The sequence below is a fragment of the Salvelinus alpinus genome, chromosome 25, assembly GCF_045679555.1.
Source record: "Salvelinus alpinus chromosome 25, SLU_Salpinus.1, whole genome shotgun sequence".
Taxonomy (NCBI): domain Eukaryota; kingdom Metazoa; phylum Chordata; class Actinopteri; order Salmoniformes; family Salmonidae; genus Salvelinus; species Salvelinus alpinus.
Genome location: NC_092110.1, coordinates 13,314,966 through 13,339,205, shown reverse-complemented (window position 1 = coordinate 13,339,205; position 24,240 = coordinate 13,314,966). Strand labels below are relative to the sequence as shown.

Sequence of the window (24,240 nt, the reverse complement as noted above, 5' to 3'; positions counted from 1 at the left end):
CCAAAACAGACTGCAACTCTTTGTTAAGGGTTTCAGTGACTTCATTAACTGTGATTGCTGATTTTGTATATGGTTGAATCATCAGCATACATGGACACACATGCTTTGTTTAATGCTAGTGGCAGGTCATTTGTAAAAAATAGAAAAGAGTAGAGAGCATAGAGAGCTGCCCTGCGGTACACCACACTTTACATGTTTGACATTAGAGAAGCTTCCATTGAAGAAAACCCTCTGAGTTCTATTAGATAGATACAGTGGGCTCCAAAATTACTGGCACCCCTGACTGGCAATGCACAAACAAAGTTTATCTCTAGAATTATATTGTTTATGTTTTTTAAAGTATTGTTTGTGCATTGCCAGTCAGGGGTGCCAGTAATTTTGGAGCCCACTGTAGCTCTGAATACACGATAGAGGTTGAAAAGCCATAAGACAGAAGTTCTCAACAACAGGTTATGGTCAATAATATCAAAGGCTGCACTGAAATCTAACACTACAGCTCCCACAATCTTCTCATTATCAATTTCTTTCAACCAATCATCAGTCATTTGTGTCATTGCAGTACATGTTGAGTACCCTTCTCTATAAGCATGCTGAAATTCTGTTGGTAATTTGTTTACGGAGAAGTAGCATTATGTTCGGTCAAACACAATTTTCCCAACAGTTTGCGAAGAACTGGCAGCAAGCTGATAGGTCTGATGTTAGAACAAGTAAAGGCCGCTTTACCACTCATGGGTAGGAATGACTTTGGTTTCCCTCCAGGACTGAGGACAAAGCCTTTCCTCCAGGGTCAGATTAAAGATATGACAGATAGGAGTGGCTATAGTCAGCTACCATCCTCAGTAGCTTTCCGTTTAAGTTATCAATGGCAGGAGGTTTGTCATTACTAATCGATAACAAAAATTGTTCCACCTCTCCCACACTAACTTCACAAAATTCAAACGTGCAAAGATTTTCTTTCATTAATTGTTTCGTATACATGAGTACGATGTCTCACTGTTCATTGTTGGCATTTCTTGCCTAAATTTGCCAACTTTGACAATGAAGTAATCATTAAAATAATTGGCAACATCAAATGGTTTTGTGATGAATAAGCCATCAGATCCGATGAAAGATGGAGTTGAATTTGTCTTTCTGCCCATAATTCCATTTAAAGTACTCCAAAGTTTTTTTATATCAGTGATGTTGGCTTCATAATACAATTTCTTCTTCTTTTTATTGAGTTAGTCACATAATTTCTCAATTTGCAGTTAGCCAATCAGATGTGCAGCCAGACCTATTAGCCACTCCTTTTGCCCCATCTCAATCCATGGAGCAATAACAGTTCAACAGTTTCAACAGTTTCTTATTAGGTGCATGTTTATCAATAATTGGAAGAAGCAATTTAATACATTCATCAAGTGCAGCATCTGGATGCTCCTTATTAATCACATCAGACCAACAAATATTGTTTACATGTACATGATCTTGTTCTTGTAGTGTTTGTAAACACCCTAGTAGGTTGATTAATAACCTGAACCAGTTTACAGGAACTGGTTACAGTGAGAAGCTTCCCCTTGAGTGGACAGTTTGATGAAGACCAGCCAATATTCAGGACCCCAAGGCAGTAGACCTTTCTGTTTACATCACATACTCTATCAAGCATTTCACACATATTATATAGATACTGACTGTTAGCACTTGGTGGCCTATAGAAACACCCCAAAAGAAAAGGCTTTAGATGTGCCAGGTCAACCTGCAACCACAACACTTCTATAACACTTGACTTAAGATCTTCTCTAAGCATTACAGGGATATGGCTATGAATATATAGAGCAACACCTCCACCATAAGGATTCCTGTCTCTTCTATAGATGTTATATATTTGTATTGCTACTGCTGTATCATCAAATGAACTATGTGTCAGAAATTGCTAATATTTGACTGTTATCTAATGTTAGCAAGTTATTGATTTCATTACCCTTATTTCTAAGGCTACATATAATAATATGGGCTATTTTCAACCCTTTCCTGTGTAGCTTATCAGAGATAGACATAATATGGAAAACAGCAAACAAAGCAAAATAAAAAAATATATATACAGTGCCTCCGGAAAGTATTCAGACCCCTTCACTTTTTCCACATTTTGTTACGTTACAGCCTTATTCTAAAATGTATTCACTTGTTTTTTTCACTCAATCATCTATATTTCTGCTAATTTATTACAAATATAAAACATTTAAATAAGTACTCAAATTGCTAATTTATTACAAATAAATCACATTTAAATAAGTACTCAGACCCTTTACTCAGTACTTTGTTGAAGCACTTTTGGCAGTGATTTCAGCCTTGATGCTGCCACCACCATGCTTCACATTAGTGATGATGCCAGGTTTCCTCCAGACGTAACGCTTAGCCTTCAGGCCAAAGTTCAATCTTGGTTTCATCAGACCAGATAATCTTGTTTCTCATGGTCTGAGAGTCTTGAAGTGCCTTTTGGCAAATTCCAAGCGGGCTGTCATGTGCCTTTTACTGAAGAGTGGCTTCCGTCTGGCCACTGTACCATTAAGGCCAGTCGTGTCTAGACTATTATTAATGTGATTGACTGTTATTTTATAAAATAGTTACATAACACGTTCAATTATTACGCGATTAAATTACTCATGTAACAATTAATTAAGTAGTAATCTGGGGCACCACGAAAAAAGTTATTTAACGAGTTACTATCTCCCAACTAAACTCTAAAGATATGAATATCTCTTACATCAGTCACAGTCAATTCATTAATTCTTATTTACCTTGAGTCTCATTATGAATGTCACAACACTCTTGGATATCTGCACGAACCCTAGCATAAATGATAAATAAGCGATATACACATTGGCTTAATTATTTATTTACTAAGTAACTAAATAATCACACAGAATTACATAAACACACAAACAGAATAGCTTACACATTGATTACTACATAATGCAATGAAAAGTCCTGAGTGGACTAAACCTGATATGAAGGCTTGGTAGACAATGGAAAGGGGTGGGGACAGAATGGACCCAGTACATAGAGTTGATATCTACAGCTGAAGTCGGAAGTTTACATACACCTTAGCCAAATACATTTAAACTCAGTTTTTCACAATTCTTGACATTTAATCCAAGTAAAAATCCCCTGTCTTAGGTCAGTTATGATCACCACTTTATTTTAAGAATGTAAAATGTCAAAAAAATTGTAGAGAGAATGATTTATTTCAGCTTTTATTTATTTCATCACATTACCAGTGGGTCAGAAGTTTACATACACTCAATTAGTATTTGGTAGCATTGCCTTTAAATTGTTTAACTTGGGTCAAACGTTTCGGGTAGCCTTCCACAAGCTTCCCACAATAAGTTGGGTGGTTTTGGGCCCATTCCTCCTGATAGAGCTAGTGTAACTGAGTCAGGTTTGCAGGCCTCCTTGCCCGCACACGCTTTTTCAGTTCTGCCCACACATTTTCTATAGAATTGATGTCAGGGCTTTGTGATGGCCACTCCAATACCTTGACTTTGTTGTCCTTAAGCCATTTTGCCAAAACTTTGGAAGTATGCTTGGGGTCATTGTCCATTTGGATGACCCATTTGCAACCAAGCTTAACTTAACTTCCTGACTGATGCCTTGAGATGTTGCTTCAATATATCCACATAATTGTCCTTCCTCATGATGCCATCTATTCTGTGAAGTGCACCAGTCCCTCCTGCAGCAAAGCACCCCCACAACAAGATGCTGCCACCCCCGTGCTTCATGGTTGGGATGGTGTTCTTCGGTTTGCAAGCCTCCCCTTTTTCCTCCTAACATAACGATTGTCATTATGGCCAAACAGTTCTATTTTTGTTTCATCAGACCAGCGGACATTTCTCCAAAAAGTACGATCTTTGTCCCCATGTGCAGTTGCAAACCGTAGTCTGGCTTGTTTATGCCGGTTTTGGAGCAGTGGCTTCTTCCTTGCTGAGCGGCCTTTCAGGTTGTCGATATAGGATTTTTTTTTTTTGTCTTTAGTCTTGTAGATTTCTTAATAAATCTTCTTAGGGCTAGGCCCCTTTTTTCTAATTTCCGCCTGAATGACGTGCCCAAATTAAACTGCCTGTTGCGTAGGCCCTGAAGCCAGGATATGCATATAATTGGTACCATTGGAAAGAAAACACTGAATTTTGGAGAAATGTTAAAGTAATGTAGGAGAATATAACACAATGGATATGGTAGGAGAAAATCCAAAGAAAAACCAAACAGATTTTTTTGTTGTTGCGAGAGCATCCTCTTAGAATGGCAAGTACAAGGTCATATTGAAATTTAGCTCCCTGGATGCAATTCGTATAGCTTCCACAGGGTGTCAGAAGTCTATGTTCAAGGTTTCAGGCTTGTAACTTCAAAAAAGCGAATAAGAAATATCAGTTTTAGTACAGGGACACAGTTTTGGAAATTCGTGTTTGCGCGCTCCATGAAGACAGGATGCACCTGCTAAAATCGGTTTCCTATTGAACATACTTCTTTCCGTAAGAAATATTATAGTTTTATTACATTTTATGGTATCTGAGGAGTAGATAGAAACTTATTTTGACTTGTTGAAATAAAGTTTAGGGGTAGATTTTCGGATTGTCACGATCGTCTTGATATGAGTGAGAGGACCAAGGCGCAGCATGATATGAATACATCTTCTTTTTATTATATTGAAGACGGAACACTTATTCAAACTAACAAAACAACAAACGACCGTGAAACTACAAACGCAAGTGTACACACAAACTACTTACGTTCGACATAGACTAGACATATACAATGACCCACAACAGCTAAAGCCTATGGCTGTCTTAAATATGGCTCCCAATCAGAGACAACAGTAACCAGCTGTCTCTAATTGGGAACCCATTCAGGCAACCATAGACTTTCCTAGACAACTACACACAACACTAAACCATCTATACTCCTTAACCCTCTAAACCATACAACCCCCTAGACAATACAAAAACACATACTTCATGATGTCACACCCTGACCTGACTAAAATAATAATGAACACAAAGATAACTAAGGCCAGGGTGTGACACGGATTCCTTTCTCTGCATGTTGAACGAGTGGATTACTCAAATCGATGGCGACACTACATGTTATAGCTGGGACCCTTTGGATGAAAAAATCAGAGAAAGATTTTCAAAAGGTAAGTGAATATTTAATCGCTATTTGTGAATTTATGAAACCTGTGCCGGTGGAAAAATATTTTGATGTGGGGTGCCATCCTCAAACAATCGCATGGCTTGTTTTCTCTGTAATAGCTACTGCAAATCGGACAGTGCAGTTAGATTAACAAGAATGTAAACTTTCAACTGATATAAAACACTTACAGTATATATACTTAAATGTTTAATATCCCTAATTTCTATGATTATTTATTTGAATTGTGCGCCCTCCAGTTTCACCGGAAGTTGCTAGCGGGACGCCTAGCCCTAAAAATAACCATTTGTAACGTACTCAGCTGACGCTGCACATAACTGGTCTATAGAGTGGTAGCCATTTAAATTGCCAACCATGTAGCTACAGCTCCATGCTCTCTGGTCTTGCAGAGTCTAACCATTCGTGATGTCCGGATCACACCATCTGCCTGCTTGGGCTTTAGTTTTAAATCATTTTTCAGCCATGTAGCCACCGCTTCACGCTGTCTGGTCTATAGAGATTTTCTTCTCTGTTGAAAGTTTCAGTGTCTAACCATTGCGTACCTTCCAGCTCACGCTGTCGGTCCCGCTGGTCTTTAGTTTAAAATGTCTTAATCATTTATGCACTCTGGGAAAAGGGGCGTTCCGCTGACATAATGTCTGTGCTCACTTGGGTGTGGTCACTGGCTGGTTAAGACTTCATATGAAAAACAATTCTCTCATTTAGAAGGCTAACCTCACATTACATCTTCTCAAAATAGTTTCATATTTAACCATATAAGTTCCACAACATCTAGATGTGAATCTGATCACTGGGAAATATACACATTCAGAGATACAGTTATGTTGTTCTACTGTCCTTAGTTACATCACAAATTAGTAATGAATTTGACATGATTGTTCTTTAAGTACCCACAGACCATTTCAACTGTTTGGATTACATAAATATTGTTTCATTATTCAACCTTTTGATGTTAAAGTTTGGCCAAGTGTCTCTCTGTGTTCCTTAGTCACACATTCCAATCTGATATTGCAGACCCCAAAGGCAGAGTTACAACCAGTCATAACTGGTGGGAGAGATACGTGTGTGGGGGGGGGGTTGTTTGTCAGAGTGACCATCGGGTTCTAGATCACCTCCCTGACCAAGGCCTTTCTCCCCCGATTGCTCAGTTTGGCCGGGCGGCCAGCTGTAGGAAGAGTTTTGGTGGTTCCAAAGTTCTTCAATTTAAGAAGGATGGAGGGCACTGTGTTCTTGGGGACCTTCAATGCTGCAGAAATGTTTTCGTACCCTTCCCCAGGTCTATGCCTCGACACTATACTGTCTCGGAGCTCTATGGACAATTCCTTCAACCCCATGGCTTGGATTTTGCTCTGACATGCACTGTCAACATTGGGACCTTATATAGACAGGTGTGTGCCTTTTAAAATCATGTCCAATCAATTGAATTTACCACAGGTGGACTCCAATCATGTTGTAGAACCATCTCAAGGATGATCAATGGAAACAGGATGCACCTAAGTTAAACTTTGAGTCTCATAGCAAAGGGTCTGAATACTTATGTAAATAAGATATTTATGTTCTTGATTTTTAGAAATGTGCAAACATTTCTAACAACTTGTTTTCACATTGTCATTATGGGGTATTGTGTGTAGATTGCTGATTTTTTTATGTAATCAATTTTAGAATAAGGCTGTAACGTAACATAATGTGGAAAAAGTCAAGGGGTCTGAATACTTTCCGAAGACACTGTACTCAGCAGTCCATTAATCAGTTGGTTTGTGTAAGTGTGTGTGTTTGCTGTGGGGTTGAAGCTACGAAACCCATAGGCTTGGCTCTCTCATCCCTTCCAGGCTTTTTGGAGGGAGGGTGGACAATGAGCCTGTCATAGTGGATTTAAGCAATGTCCCCAAGCGCCCCCGTCCCCCGTCCCCAGTGAAAGTTGCGCCCTTGCTTGATCCTCAGGAACTTGACCACTATCGGCTTGGGCCTTCACCTGGGCCGGTGGTGGGTTTTCCAGTTCTGTAGGCGTGCTCCACCACAATCTTCCTGTAGTCTATCTTCAGTTTCTCCAAGATCATTTTCCGTCCACAAAGATGTTGTTCCACCTTGATTGTCCCTCGAGATAACCTGTTTGGGCTAGGGGGCAGCATTTTCACATTTGGATGAAAAGCATGCCCAAAGTAAACTGCCTGCTACTCAGTCCCAGTTGATAACATATGCATATTATTAGTAGATTTGGATAGAAACACTCTGGAGTTTCTAAAACTGTTTGAATGATGTCTGTGAGTATAACAGAACTCATATGGCAGGCAAAAACCTGAGAAAAATCCAACCAATAAGTGGAAAATCTGAGGTTTGTAGTTTTTCAACTCTTGGCCTATCGAATACACAGTGTCTATGGGGTCATATTGCACTTCCTAAGGCTTCCACTAGATGTCAACAGTCTTTAGAACCTTGTTTGATGCTTCTACTGTGAAGTGGGGGCGAATGAGAGGGGATTGACTAAGGTCTCTCCCAGAGCGCCATGAGCTGACCATGCGCATTCACGTTAGCTTGAGTTCCATTGCATTTCTGAAGACAAAGGAATTCTCCGGTTGGAACATTATTGAAGATTTATGTTAAAAACATCCTAAAGATTGATTCTATACTTCGTTTGACATGTTTCTACGGACTGTAACGGAACTTTTTGACTTTTCGTCTGCTCCTAGTGATCGCGCGTCATGAATTTTGAATACTGGGCTAAACGCGCGAACATAAAGGAGGTATTTGGACATAAAGATTAACTTTATTGAACAAATCAAACATTTATTGTGGAACTGGGATTCCTGGGAGTGCATTCTGATGAAGATCATCAAAGGTAAGTGAATATTTATAATGCTATATCTGACTTCTGTTGACTACACAACATGGCAGATATCTGTTTGGCTTGATTTGTTGTCTGAGCACCGTACTCAGATTATTGCATGGTTTGCTTTTTCCGTAAAGTTTTTGTGAAATCTGACACAGCGATTGCATTAAGGAGAAGTATATCTTTTATCAATGTTTATTATGAGTATTTCTGTAAATTGATGTGGCTCTGTGCAAATTCACGGGATGTTTTGGAGGCAAAGCCAAATGTAAACTGAGGTTTTTGGATATAAATATGAACTTGATCGAACAAAACATACATGTATTGTGTAACATGTTGTCCCGGGAGTGTCATCTGATGAGGAATATCAAAGGTTAGTGATTCATTTTATCTCTATTTCTGCTTTTTGTGACTCCTCTCTTTGGTTGGAAAATCGCTGTATGCTTTCTGTGACTAGTTGCTGACCTAACATAATGATATGTTCTGCTTTCGCCGAAAAGCCTTTTTGAAATCGGACAGTGGTTGGATTAACGAGAATTTTATCTTTACAATGGTGTCGAATACTTGTATGTTTGAGAAATTTGAATTGAGATTTATGTTGATTGAATTTGGCGCCCTGCAATTTCATTGGGGAACCCCGTTCCCAGACAGGATAATCTGATTTCTCCATCATTGTTATCATGAATTCACATACAGAACTGATGTCCTCTCTCAAATGACTTACATATTGATGTTGTCTTGCCGTTCTCCTGTCTTGCCGTTCTCCTGTTTAAACTCATCGAGCTAACTCTGGGAGAACTAAAAACTGTTCTTCAGGTCCTGGACCTCTCTGGTCAGGTCATCCATTATTTTATTAGTTGACTCTACCAGTATTTGGACAAAACACTTGAAGCTATTTACTTGTTGTTGTAACAACTGCATGTAGAACTCTTTTTGTTTGTTTAAAAGATTCTTCACCTGTGATAGAGAAACACCACTGTCCTCAACGGTACTCACGCCGGCTTTGGTATTTGTCATGGTAACAACAGTAGGTTACGCTGTTACTCCTCACAGTTCCAGACAGGGCAGGTCACAGGCAAGATTGAAAACAACAACAACAAACAGCAGGGGTCTAAACAGCCACAAGCCCCGGACAATCCGCAGTCCCAGCCATAATGGCTAACCACATTGCAGGCTGTATTCAAGCCTTCAAGAAAACCCTGCTAGCTTGATAGGCAGCTAGCTAGTAGCTAGGCTAGCTCCTACGCAAAACAGCTCCTCAGGCAGGGAAAAGGACTGGAGGGAAAGTGATTTGTAGGGAAAAAGTACAGAATACCCATTATTACTTCCTTCAAATCTGCCATTAAGCATAGACAGAAAAATGGCTCGGAAGTTTGAAATCCAGACGTTCTGCATGTGAAGTCCCGTGTGGCTCAGTTGGTAGAGCATGGCGCTTGCAACGCCAGGGTTGTGGGTTCATTCCCCACGGGGGGACCAGGATGAATATGTATGAACTTTCCAATTTGTAAGTCGCTCTGGATAAGAGCGTCTGCTAAATGACTTAAATGTAAAATGTAAATGTAAATGTGAAGACATCACGTTGCATTAACACGATTACGCAAAGGGATTGCATATTATATATGCAATAGAAAGAGAGAATTAGCCTCCCGAGTGGTGCAGCGATCTAAGGCACTGCATCGCAGTGCTGAGGCGCCACTACAGCCACAGGTTTGATCCCAGGCTGTTTCACAGCTGGCTGTGACCAGGAGACCCATGGGGCGGTGCACAGTTGGCCCAGCATCGTCCGGGTTAGGGGAGGGTTTGGCCAGCCGGGATTTCCTTGTCTCACTGTGCTCCTGCGACTCCTTGTGGTGGGCCGGGCGCCTGCAAGCTGACTCCGGTTGTCAGTTAGATGGTGTTCCTCCGATATATTGGTGCAGCTGGCTTCCGGGTTAAGTGAGCAGTGTGTCAAGAAGCAGTGCGGCTTGGCAGGGTCGTGTTTCGGAGGACGCATGGCTCTCGACCTTTGCCTCTCCCGAGTGCATAGGGGAGTTGCAGCAATGAGACAAGCTCGTAACTACCATTTGGATATCACGAAATTCAGGGGGAAAAGGGGGTAAATGTAAGAAAAGAAAGAAAGACAGAATTATATCATATCAAGAAGAGATAGACACCTGGTGTCTCTCTCTCTCTCTGTCTCTCTCCGGGTAATAGGAAAATGATCACATATCACTGAGCGATTCAGTCCTCTTTCTCTGGTTTATCTTCTTCTGATGCTGTTTCCATTAGAGGGGTCCTTCACAGGTCACATACCTGTTGGATCATTTTACCAGTACCCTGCTAGATGGTACAGAGAGGGGAGCTAGGTATCAACAACTCCCAAATGTGGTGTTTATATCTCTGAAAATGATGCATTGTCCTATATTTATACAAGGCTAATAATGATAGTGACAGTGGGAGAGAGGTGGTCATATAATTTCGCTGAGGGTAAATATTGAAGTGATAGTCAGCCCTTCCTCTCTCCATTCTGCAAGCTGATGCAGATATGAATCAGATATGAATTTGCTGAGACTCAGTAATGGGAGGAGAGACTCCATAAGGTACAATGAAATGGACAAGAAACAGGCACAGTCTCCATGCAGGCAGTACTATAATGATAAATTCCCATAGCCAGCATGAACAGGGCAGGCAGCCTGAGAGATGAGATGTTGGTGGCAGAATATAGCAAAGCCTGGCTTTGGATGATGAGGAAAATCTTATATAGAATCTTATATCATGGTTATATGTACTGCAGTAGGCCAGAGACAATGGATGACAAATCTCAGCCCAATGCATTTGTCAAGGCATGACATCTCAGCCATGATTGGCTACCATATCCAATGAGTCTATGAAGAGCATTGTTAAAAAGACCTGCTCTTATTTAGCAGTTACCGTGCCTTCAGAAATTATACACACCTCTTGACTTTCCACATTTTTTGTGTTACAAAGTGGGATAAAAATGTATTTAATTGTTATCTATCATCTACACAAAATACTCTTTAAACGTCTGAAATCCCGTTAACGGGATCGATTTGACAACAGCCAGTGAAAGTGCAGGGCGCCAAATTCAAACAACAGAAATCGCATAATTAAAATTCCTCAAACATATAAGTATTATACACCATTTTAAAGATAAACTTGTTGTTAATCCCACCACAGTGTCCAATTTCAAAAAGGCTTTACGACGAAAGCATACCATGCGATTATGTTAGGTCAGCGCCAAGTCACAGAAAAACATAAAGCCATTTTCCAGCCAAAGAGAGGAGTCACAAAAAGCAGAAATAGAGATCAAATTAATCACTGACCTTTGATGATCTTCATCAGATGGCACTCATAGGACTTCATGTTACACAATACATGTATGTTTTGTTCGATAAAGTTCATATTTATATCCAAAACTCTCAGTTTACATTGGCGCGTTATGTTCAGTAATGTTTTGCTTCCAAAACATCTGGTGATTTTGCAGAGAGCCACATCAATTTACAGAAATACTCATCATAAATGTTGATGAAAATACAAGTGTTATGCTTGGAATTAAAGATATACATCTCCTTAATGCAACCGATGTGTCAGATTTCAAAAAAGCTTTACAGCGAAAGCACACCATGGAATAATCTGAGTACAGCGCTCAGAGACCAAAACAAGCCATACAGATACCCGCCATGTTGTGGAGTCAACAGAAGTCAGAAATAGCATTATAAATATTCACTTAACTTTGATGATCTTCATCGGAATGCACTCCCAGGAATCCAGTTCCACAATAAATGTTTGTTTTGTTTGATAAAGTCCATCATTTATGTCCAAATACTTCCTTTTTGTTTGTGCGTTTAGTTCACAAATCCAAATTCACAAGGCGCAGGCACATAGTTCAGACGACAGTTCCATTACAGTTCGTAGAAACATGTCAAACGATGTATAGAATCAATCTTTAGGATGTTTTTTATCATAAATCTTCAATAATATTCCAACCACACAATTCCTTTGTTTTTAGAAAGGAAGAGGAACAGAGCTCGTCCTCACATGAGACTTAGCTCATGGCATTCTGCCAGACACCTGACTCAAACAGCTCTTATTCGCTCCCCCTTCACAGTAGAAGCCTGAAACAAGGTTCTAAAGACTGTTGACATCTAGTGGAAGCCTTAGGAAGTGCAATCGGACCAGATTTGACACTGTATATTGGATAGGCAAACATACAAACCTCAGATTTACCACTTCTTAGTTGGATTTTTTCCTCATGTTATTGCCTGCCATATGAGTTCTGTTATACTCACAGATATCATTCAAACAGTTTTAGAAACTTCAGAGTGTTTTCTATCCAAATCTACTAATATGCATATCTTAGCTTCTGGGCCTGAGTAGCAGGCCGTTTACTCTGGGCACCTTATTCATCCAAGCTACTCAATACTGCCCCCCAGCCATAAGAAGTTAATGTCAAAGTGGAAGACCAATTCTCACTATAAAATTACAATAAAACACTTGATTAGATAAGTATTCAGCCAACTAAGTCAATACATGTTAGAATCACCTTTGGCAGCGATTAAAGCTGTGTCTTTCTGCGTAAGTCTCTAAGAGCTTTCCACACCTGGATTGTACAACATTTGCCCATTATTGTATTCAGAATTATTCAAGCTCTGTCAAATTGGTTGTTGATCATGACTAAACAACCCTTTTCAGGTATTGCCATATATTTTCAAGCAGACTAAATCAAAACTGTAACTCGGCCACTCAGGAACATTCACTGTCTTCTTGGTAAGCAACTCCATGGTAGATTTGGCCTTGTGCTTTAGGTTATTGTCCTGCTGAAAGGTGAATTCACCTCCCAGTGTCTGGTGGAAAGCAGACTAAACCAGGTTTCCTCTAGGATGTTGTGGATGTTCCTCTAGGATGTTCCTCTTTAATATTGTGGAGTAACTACAATGTTGTTGATCCATCCTGTGGTTTTTCCTATCACAGCCATTGGCCTCATGGTGAAATCCCTGAGCGGTTTCCTTCCTCTCCGACAACTGAGTTAGGAAGGAGGCCTGCATCTTTGTAGTGACTGGGTGTACTTATACACCATGCAAAGTGTAATTAATAACTTTACCATGCTCAAAGGGATAATGAATTCTGCTTTTTTATTTGATTAATTAATCTACCAATAGGTGCCCTTCTTTGTGAGCCATTGGAAAACCTCCCTGGTCTTTGTGGTTGGTCTTTGTGAAATTCACTGCTTAGCTGAGGGACCTTACAGATAATTGTATGTGTGGTGTACAGAGATGATGTAGTCATTCAAAAATCCCTTTAAACACTATTATTGTACACAGAGTGAGTCCATGCAACTTATTATGTGACTTTTTATTTTTATTTTTTTACTCCCTTTTCATGGTATCCAATTGTTAGTAATTACTATCTTGTCTCATCGCTACAACTCCCGTACGGGCTCGGGAGAGTCGAAGGTCGAAAGCCATGTGTCCTCCGAAACACAACCCAACCAAGCCGCACTGCTTCTTAACACAGCGCGCATCCAACCCGGAAGCCAGCCGCACCAATGTGTCGGAGGAAACACCGTGCACCTGGCTCCCTTGATTGGCGCACACTGCGCCCGGCCCGCCACAGGAGTTGCTGGTGCGCGATGAAACAAGGATATCCCTAACGGCCAAACCCTCCCTAACCCGGACGACACTAGGCCAATTGTGCGTCGCCCCACGGACCTCCCGGTCGCGGCCTCCCGGTCACCTCCCGGTCGCGGCCCAGAGTCTCTGGTGGCGCAGCTAGCGCTGCGATGCAGTGCCCTAGACCACTGCGCCACCCGGGAGGCCATTATGTGACTTGTTAAACACATTTTTACTCCTGAACTTATTTAGGCTTGCCATAACAAAGGGTTGAATACTTATTGAGTCAAGATATTTCAGCTTTTCATTTTTTATTAATTTGTAAAACCTTTGAAAAACATAATTCCACTTTTACATTATGGGGTATTTTGTGCATGCAAGTGACAGAAAAAAACTCAATTTAATCCATTTTAAATTCAGGCTGTAAGACAACAAAATTAGGAAAAAGTCAAGGGGTGTGAAAACTTTCTGAAGACACTGTACATCACCCATATTCTAATAGTCACTTCCGTGAGCTGTCAATGCAAAGGACTCCGTGTGATGTGTTTCAACCCTTATCTGAATAAACATTTCTCAAGATATCTTGGACTTCTTGCCGAATAGACCTGTGGTGGCTGAACCCTATCCACTGGCACCTATTAGCCGTTATTCATGGTCCTTCCGGATCAGCTCTTAGCATTTTTCATGGTTCTTCGGTCGTCGGATACCATCAGCTACCACAGCCCAAGATGTCTCAGAGTCCAGGTATTGGTCACCATCCACATCAAAGTTCTCTCCCTGAACAAAGACGAGCAGGTAAGACTCAAGACACAGCATGCCACTTCCGCCCCACTGGTCGCATGCTATCAGGGAGAGGTCCTAGTTCCTCAGCCACAGCATAGCTCTCATCTCTGACCTGAGGCCAAGCAGGAGCTCAGCCAGCTGAACCTCCAGTGACACAGGCTCGTACCAGCACGCCACGCAGGACCAGTGAGAAGATGCAGGAAAGGGAAGGCTCAGTATCTACGACGAGGAGTAAATAAACCCCATCTATCACCAAAATCGAATCAACAACCTATCCTTCAACGTAATCAAGACAAAGGAGATGATTGTGGACTACAGGAAAAGGAGGACCAAGCCCGCCCCCATTTTCATCGAAGGGGCTGTAATGTAGTGGAGCAGGTTGAGAGCTTCAAGTTCCTTGGTGTCCACATCAGCAACAAACTAGAATTGTCCAAACATACCAACACAGTCGTTAAGAAGGCACGACAAAGCCAATTCCCCTCAGGAAACTAAAAAGATTTGGCATGGGTCCTCAGACCCTCAAAAGGTTCTACAGCTGCAACATCGAGAGCATCCTGACTGGTTGCATCACTGCATGGCACGGCAACTAACTGCTCAGCCTCTGACTGCAAAGCACTACAGAGGGTAGTGAATATGGCCCAGTACATCACTGGGACTAAGCTGCCTGCCATCCAGGACCTCTACACCAGGCGGTGTCAGTGGAAGGCCCTAAAAATTGTCAAAGACTCCAGCCACCCCAGTCATATACCGCATGGCAAGCAGTACCGGAGCGCCAAGTCTACGACCAAAAGGCTTCTCAACAGTTTTTACCCCCAAGCCATAAGACTCCTGAACAGCTAATCAAATGGCTACCGATCGTCACTCACCCTGGTTTGGTGACACACACCTTCCTAACGGGGTGGTGTGCTGCACCAAAGAACAAACCCTGTTTGGCCAGACACCTATGCCCTACGTATCTTACGGGGTGTCCAGACACTCACAAAGACTGGACTTTTCCTTTTCTGGCTCCTTCACAGCTCTGCCTCCCTGTCCTGGTGGATAAAACAGACTAGTGGCCTTATGTCATCCTCTTATGCCAGCCTTTTGTTTAGGGTTCACATTTAACCAGTATATATAGGGGTGACTACCTCATAAAGCTAGTTGAGAGAATGCCAAGAGTGTGCAAAGCTGTCATCAAGACAAAGGGTGGCTACTTGAAGAATCTCAAATATATTTTGATTTGTTTAACACTTTTTTGGTTACTACATGATTCCATTTGTGTTATTTCATAGTTTTGATGTCTTCACTATTATTTCACAATGTTGAAAAAAGTTTAAATAAAATTAAAACCTTTAATGAGTAGGTGTTCTAAAACTTTTGACCAGTAGTGTAGGCTGTAACACAACAAAATGTGGAATAAGTCAAGGAGTATGAATACATTCTGAAGGCACTGTAGATCAAAACACTTGGGTGAACTATTGGAATCATAGAAATATAATGATTTATATTAAAAAGAAAGTGAAGAGGAGCATTCTTTTTTTTGGAACAATCTGTTGATTGCATTTGACCTAACAGAACAAACATGCAAAAATAGTGAATCTAATAGCGAGGAGGAGAAACTGAAAAAGGGGAGGTGTGGGGGGTTGGTCTGTGTGGGAAGCAGCCCCAGGTGAAGAAAATAAAATGGAGTAATGGTAGCCAGATGGTAAAAGCACATGGCTGTATTAATTTATTTCCACTAGATGGCACTGTCCCTTTAAGAGAACAGTAAATAATGTGTGAAAAGTGTTATGGGATTGACCAGCACCATGTGTAAGAGTTAGAGTGAGAGCAAGCAATTACATTGGAGAGCTGTTGTAATCCATTGTGGGTCCAACATTACTTTAGATGGGTAAATAATAGGGTTCTGCGGTATCCAGATTTCCATACCCTCATACCGTGCCTGTGCCATCCCAGGATATACAGTATTACTGGTAGTGTACACAAGGGGCGCAAATATATTTTTCAAACGTCAAAAAAGACCCCAAAAAGCCAGAATACTAACAAAATGATAACAAGTACTAGGGAATCCCCATAGCGGATGCTAGGTAAATGCTAACGAGCTCACTACTAAAACAGACAACCTAGCTCATAAAGTTAAGCAAGTATCTGAAAACGCAGTTCGCAGCACGGACAAAACAAATATTAGACAGCAGTGATCCAGGAGGGATTCCTTAATCCAGGAGGGATTTGTCCCTGCTGCTGTTATGAAGAAGCCACGATCTTGCAAGCTAAAGTCAGCCACTTAGCTAACATTAGCAAGATAGCAAAACCCAGCTGGGGAGAATTTATTTGGCACAATTTAGATAGTTAACTTAACAGTTATAAGACATATAGATGGGAAATATTAGTAGTGAAGTGTAACTTGGGTGACCATTGTGACCATTGTGACCACCATAACTTGGGTGACCTGTGACCATTGTGGTCTGTAATTTCTTCTGTTTTTTTTTTTATAGAAAGCAGAGCCACTACCGTTTATGCATTTTACTTTGTACTTATTGTACTCAGATTGTTTTTATGCACTTTACTAAACAGAGTTACTTCACTTGATCGTGATTTAGACTGAACTATACATTATGGGGACTTCACCTTGTGGTGATTTCCCTCATACATTTTCCTATTTTAAATTTAAGCTTCAACAGAATAAATAACCATAAATAAGTTTTTGTCCTGTGCTGGGTTTACGTTCGTAAGGCTACATAAACTATAAAAAACAAAGTTACACGCGGCTGAGTGGTGTTATAAAATATTGCATGCGATATGAACCTCTTGCGATATGGATATTGCAAATGTAAATATTGTGATTTCGATGTGAATTTGATTAACTGTGCAGCCCTAGTTGACCCAAAGCTGGGGGATGAGGAGAATGTCTCTACCCAGTTTGTCAGCACAGACGAGCGTGAGGGGCTGCCCAACGGGCTGATTAGTGCTCCCTGGATTGATGAGAGTCTGTAGAGCTCTGGATAGATGGAGTCATAGGGTTCTGGATTGATGAGAGTCTGTAGAGCTCTGGATAGATTGACGAGAGTCTGTAGAGCTCTGGATAGATGGAGTCATAGGGTTCTGGATTGATGGAGTCTGTATCGCTCTGTGTGTTACATCTGTCACTGGGACCTTAGCTTCGGCTGACTTTACAGGACCGGCATAGTCTAGAGCACTTACATCCCGACATGGAACCACACATAATACATTAGCCCTGCATCACTGAGTGATCGATGGGAGGTCACAACTCAGTTTACACTAAATCAACAATGAGTAAATACTGTCCCTTTGGCTTAAATTCTGTAGGTTATGGTATTTATAATTTCATAATTGTGTCTATTCTAGACAGAATACATTATTATTGCTCTCAACTTAGCATTCAAGAGCCGTGGGGTTATGATTGTCGCCTATTAATCCATGTTCTGTAATGCATGAAGACGACTCTACTTTTGACCTAATGAAGTATGCCTTTTTCATTTGTAATTCAAATAGTTTATCAAAAAACAAAAAGGATGCATTGTTTGAGCACTTCTATCGAAGGCTATTTTACAATGAAAGTGGCAACTTTCAGTTACCTAACCCCACTGAACTTGAGCACTGACAAATACAGTACAGAAAAAAAACAAAAAACTTTGATTTACTGTGTGCCTGAGACCTTTAGGCTGAGGAAGTCTCATTGGGTAGTCAGCATCAAAACTGATCTCCCTGCAATGCATAATGCAAAATACCTGTTACAAGGACAATTAACATACATTCTTTGCTTGAAGCTTTACTGAATAATTTCAAAAATTTTCAAAACGAGCAAGTGTGGCAGAGACCAATCTGAGCCTGTCCCACACCATTTTAATAGTTTAGTACACTTCAAATGAAGCACTTTGAATGGGTTCATATGAGATCATTAGGCTACAAAAACATTTCTATTGCCTGACCCCGCAACAACATTTTGGTGCAACCAAATCATAGGCTTGTGCCACCAGCTGAAAACATTAGGAAAAAGTTAGTATGGAGCCTCTGTATACTGTCTCACATAGAACATAGAATATAGAACACATGCTTTATAGTAACGAAATAGTAATGTTACTAAATTAAATATGCCAATGTGTTAGAAGTAAAAGTAATCCAAAAGTAATTGAAATTACTACTTCATTTTTCATGTAACTAAAGCAGTAATGCACTACATTTTTCAGGTAATACACCCAACCCTCCCCACATGTCAGTAGCAATATACAGGTAACTGCCAAAATAAAGGAAACACTTACATAAAGTTTCTTAAATAGGGTGTTAGGCCAACACGAGCCAGAACAGACTGAATACACCATAGATTAAACAAGTGTCTGGAACTCTATTGGAGGGATCCGACACCATTCTTCCATGAGAAATTCCATAGTTTGGTATTTTGTTGATGGTGGTGAAAAACGCGTTCTCAGGCACCGCTCAATAATCTCCCATAAATGTTAAATTAGGTTGAGATCGAGTGACTGAGAATGCTATGGCATATGGTTTACATCGTTTTCATGATCATCAAACTATTCAGTGACCACCCATGCCCTGTGGATGGGGGCATTGTCATCCTATGGGGACAAAGCCATCCCACCTAGTACATTTGGTTCCTTGGAAGTTGTGGGAAAATGTGTTTTTGGTTTCACTTTGGTTGTGGGAAGAAAGCCATACATTTCCTGACTGGCAAAACTAAATGTTTTTTTAAACGTTCTGGGAAACGAAGTGGACATTTTTCCTGTTCTGGGAACATTATTTTTAGTTTTCAGGGAGGTTCTGAGAATATTTTACTCTGTTTCCTTTAAAGTTTTCCTGGGAGGTGTTATTAACACTGAGGAGGGAAATTATAGGTTATTTGGAGTTTAAAAAAAAACTTCCTTAAAATGTTCACTGAATGTTTCAATAACACTTTTCATAACACTGCTAACTTATTTTGGGTTGACTTTTTATAAAAGTTCAAGCACAGATAGGACACATGGAAATGAATTTCCTTAGGCATTAATCATGCAAATATATATATATATATATATATATATATATATATATATATATATATATATATATATATATATATATATATATATATATATATATTGTGACATGGCAGCAGTGATATTCAAACCTATAATCTTCTGTTCTTTATCCATGGAATTAGTCCACTGCGCCAACAGGATGGAGCTAGCATGCCATGTTTTTTTTACACATACAAAGCTGTTAGTGGGCACAGCCAACACACCTGAACACACTTAACAAGATAGAGGATAAAGTTTTGTTGACACTGAACGTATATTTTCAAATTACATTCTTAGAACGTTCTCTGAACGTTACTAAAGTGTTTGTGGTTTTTAATGGAGTTTTCTTAACATTCTCTGAACAATTTGAGAACATTACTTTAAATAGAACCATGAAGGAAATGTTATGCTGAAGTACTGACATTCCCACAGAAGAACATTGTTTCTTAACATTCTTTGAACTATTCCCAATGTCAAACCAGTAGAAAAAGATTTCTAGAACACTACCAAAATTGAAATGTAACCATGTTTGACATTTTTGAAAACGTTCTGTTAATGTAAGGAAATGCCAAGAAAATTATGTTTTGTCAAGTTCCTTAAATGTGCTGAGAATGTTCCAAAGCCAAGCAACTATCCTACACCATTCCCAAATAGTTTTGGGAAGGTTGTATGCAAAATTACCATAGGACAATCACGCTCTGACCAAGCTCTAAGAAACATATGGTTCTCAGAACGTTATGTGCTAGCTGGAATGGTAGCCAAAATAATGGCATGCCCAGCATTTTTATACATGACAATAAGCATGATGGAATGTTAGTTGCTTAATTATCTCTGGAACAACACCTGTGTGGAGGCATTTGCTTTCAATATACTTTGTATCCTTCATTGACTAAAGTTTTTCCATCATTTTGTCATTTACCTGTAGTTGACAACATGCAAATACAGGTAGGCAGCCTACCCTTGTAATGGTCAATTTAACATGCGGTAAATTGAAACCGACACAAACAAGGATTTTCAACATGTATTCTAATAGGGGAGTATCTGTCAAGAGAACTAGCGTAATGTCCAAAAACCTTTGTATTTTAGAGATACTGTATAGCTTGCTCAAATAGAGTGACATATCTATCTTACCCTAACAGCTCTACAGATAAATAAAATAGCCTATAATTTGCAGAAAATCAATGCGTCAATGTCTACAGTGTCCAACACTAAAAACAACAATGCCACGCCCTCACATTTTAGAAAAGAAAGTTAAGCCAAGTTAAGCTTTGTAACCACTTGTTTGCAAAATAAACCACTTACTAACACAAACAGCGCGTATTCTTACCTGTGCAGCCATAAATGAGATATCCATACTGTTGCTTTAGTCAAGACAACCAACCTACGCACCCAAAAAGAAAATGTTTAGTTTATTTTATTCCCAAAAACAGCATTTGTCTACTTGTGACAAGCAGTCTTCAGGTTCGGTCTAATTTAATGTGAAATAGATGTCGAGCAATTACATACAAACGGCAATTTTTCAGGTCCACATCTGCGCGAGCATAGAGCGGGAGAATGCGATGTGAACGTGGGAGACGAGAGAAGAAGCGGGCACGGTGAATGATGCTCTGTACTGTGTTCTCGAAGTCACATTATGGATGGAGGCGGGTGAACAACAAGCTCTCTATCCCTCTCTCTTTCTCTATTAGACTCCTACTTTTACCCAGCTAGAATCGAGTAGCCTACTTCTTGCTTGAAAAATAATGTTCAGCTGTCAATCATGTCGGAATAGCCTAATTCTCAAATGTATGTGCCCCATGTGGGTCCTGGCCGACGTTTTACAGTGACAGACTAGGCTACCAAAGATAAGGACAGGTAATCAAGGAGTATGACTTGAATTTTCTTTTTCAATATTCCCATGCTGTTCATATCACATTGATACAGAAAAGACCTAGCCTATACTCTCTGTCCACATGCTTGAGTCAATTGTAGACCATACAAACTTGGACATTAGTTACTGTCACATTGTTATTCATAACAGCCTCCCCCGTATCTCCAAACAGTGGAGGCTCCTGAGAGGAGGAAGTGGAGGACCATCCTCCTCAGTTAATTTAATAAAAAGTGAAACATTAAAAAAGTTATCCTTTTTAGATTAAACAATACTAAATATATTCACGACACCAAATAATTTATTAAAACACTGTTTTGCAATTGCAAACCCTAACCCGGACAACGCTGGGCCATTGTGCGCCGCCCTATGGGTACACTGACTTCAATACAAAACCTAGGAGGCTCATGATTTTCACCCCCTTCCATAGACTTACACAGTAATTATGACTAGAGGTTGCCTGATTATGATTTTTCCACGCCGATACCGATACCAATTATTGGAGGACCAAAAAAAGCCGATACTGATTAATCGGCCAATTTTTATATATATATTTGTAATAATGACAATTACAACAATACTGAATGAACAATGAACACTTTTATTTTAACTTAATATAATACATAAATAAAATCAATTTAGTCTCAAATAAATAATGAAACGTGTTCAATTTGGTTTAAATAATGCAAAAACAAAGTGTTGGAGAATAAAGTAAAAGTGCAATATGTGCCATGTAAAAAAGCTAACGTTTAAGTTCCTTGCTCAGAACATGAGAACATATGAAAGCTGGTGGTTCCTTTTAACATGAGTCTTCAATATTCCCAGGTAAGAAGTTTTAAGTTGTAGTTATTATAGGACTATTTCTCTGGATGTTCTAATACCATTTGTATTTCATATACCTTTGACTATTGGATGTTCTAATATGTACTTTAGTATTGCCAGCCTAATTTCGGGAGTTGATCGGCTTGAAGTCATAAACAGCGCAATGCTTGAAGCATTGCGAAGAGCTGCTGGCAAACGCAGGAAAGTGCTGTTTGAATGAATGCTTACGAGCCTGCTGCTGCCGACCACCGCTCAGTCAGACTGCGCTATCAAATCATACACTTAATTATAACATAATAACACACAGAAATACGAGCCTTAGGTCATTAATATGGTCAAATCTGGAAACTATCATTTCGAAAACAAAACGTTTATTCTTTCAGTGAAATACGGAACCGTTCCGCATTTTATCTAACGGTTGGCATCCATAAGTCTAAATATTGCTGTTACATTGCACAACCTTCAATGTTATGTCATAATTATGTAAAATTCTGGCAAATTAGTTCACAACGAGCCAGGTGGCCCAAACTGTTGCATATACCCTGACTCTGCGTGCAATGAACGCAAGAGAAGTGACACAATTTGCCTAGTAAATATTGCCTGCTAACATAATTATTTTACACTAAATATGCAGGTTTAAAAAAATACACTTCTGTGTACTGATTTTAAGAAAGGCATTGATGTTTATGGTTAGGTACATTCATGCAAGGATTGTGCTTTTTTCGCAAATTCGCTTTTGTTAAATCATCCCCTGTTTGGCGAAGTTGGCTGTCTTTGTTAGGAGAAATGGTCTTCACACAGTTCGCAACGAGCCAGGCGGCCCAAACTGCTGCGTATACACTGACTCTGTTGCACAGAACGCAAGAGAAGTGACACAATTTCCCTAGTTAAAAGAAATTCATTATAGCAGGCAATATTAACTATATATGCAGGTCTAAAAATATATACTTGTGTATTGATTTTAAGAAAGGCGTTGATGTTTATGGTTAGGTACACATTGGTGCAACGACAGTGCTTTTATCGCGAATGCGCTTGTTAAATCACCCGTTTGGCGAAGTAGGCTGTGATTCAATGATAAATTAACAGGTACCGCATCGATTATATGCAACGCAGGACAAGCTAGATAAACTAGTAATATCATCAACCATGTGTAGTTAACTAGTGATTATGTTAAGATTGATTGTTTTTTATAAGATAAGTTTAATGCTAGCTGGCACCTTACCTTGGCTCCTTGCTGCACTAGCATAACAGGTAGTCAGCCTGCCACGCAGTCTCCTAGTGGAGTACAATGTAATCGGCCATAATCAGTGTCCAATAATGCCGATTACCGATTGTTATGAAAACTTGAAATCGGCCCTAATTAATCGGCCATTCCAATTAATCGGTCGACCTCTAATTATAACAACTTCCTGAGGACGTCCTCCAACCTATCAGAGCGCTTGCAGCATGAACTGACATGTTGTTCACCCAATCAAAGAATCAGAGAATTAATCTAGTACTGAAAGCATAAGCTAGCTAGCTAGAACTACAGTGCATAAAATGTGGTGAGTAGTTGACTCTAAATGAGAGAAAGACAATAGTTAAACAGTTTTGAAAAACAAATATTTACCCTATTCAAACACCCGGCTCAAACAGAGAGGGATGCTATGTTAGCTAGCTGGCTATAGTTATCCAACACTGGAACTCTTCCAAGTCAAGGTACGATTTAGGTTTTTATTAATTTATTGCCACTGGGGCCGGTGTAGCTGCTAAACTGCTTTATGACTGTACACTGTACTGCATGATTGTAGTCGGTTAATAACGCGTTAGTTCTAGTATGTTGACTATGACGTGACAACGATGTAGGCTGTGTGCATTGTTTAGCGGTCATGATATGAAGGTTTGGCTCTGAAAGGTTTTTGCGCCTGGTCACAGAAATCTGATGTGTTTAGCACTACAATCCACAAGGGAAGGGAAAAGGTGAGAGGACGAAACCAGCATAAACATACCTGAATTTGTCCAATAGAAACTATCATTTGCAACTGTTGGACTAATGATTATACCTAGATCAGCTAGATGCAGGCAAGAGTGTGCAAGGCGGTATTGAATGTGTCACTGTCTGTCACCTTGATTACTCAAAATTCTTTCATTCATAGGCTAGGTTGT

General features: G+C 39.9%; 1 protein-coding gene across 2 annotated transcripts in view; it reads right to left on the bottom strand.

The window, feature by feature from the left end:
- LOC139553393 (uncharacterized protein C14orf132-like) overlaps positions 1-21,169 on the bottom strand; it is a 57,029-nt gene extending 35,860 nt beyond the window's left edge. Inside the window, exons 1-2 of one of the 2 annotated variants that reach the window (XM_071365672.1) lie at positions 20,913-21,169; positions 20,734-20,787 (exon numbers count right to left, since the gene is read on the bottom strand). In XM_071365672.1, the coding sequence (XP_071221773.1) occupies positions 20,734-20,760 (27 nt within the window). In that variant the 5' untranslated portion in view covers positions 20,761-20,787; positions 20,913-21,169. Of the gene's footprint in view, positions 1-20,733 lie in introns of both variants that reach the window. The other variant, XM_071365671.1, reaches the window with a different exon arrangement.
- Between the last annotated feature and the right edge of the window lie 3,071 nt (positions 21,170-24,240).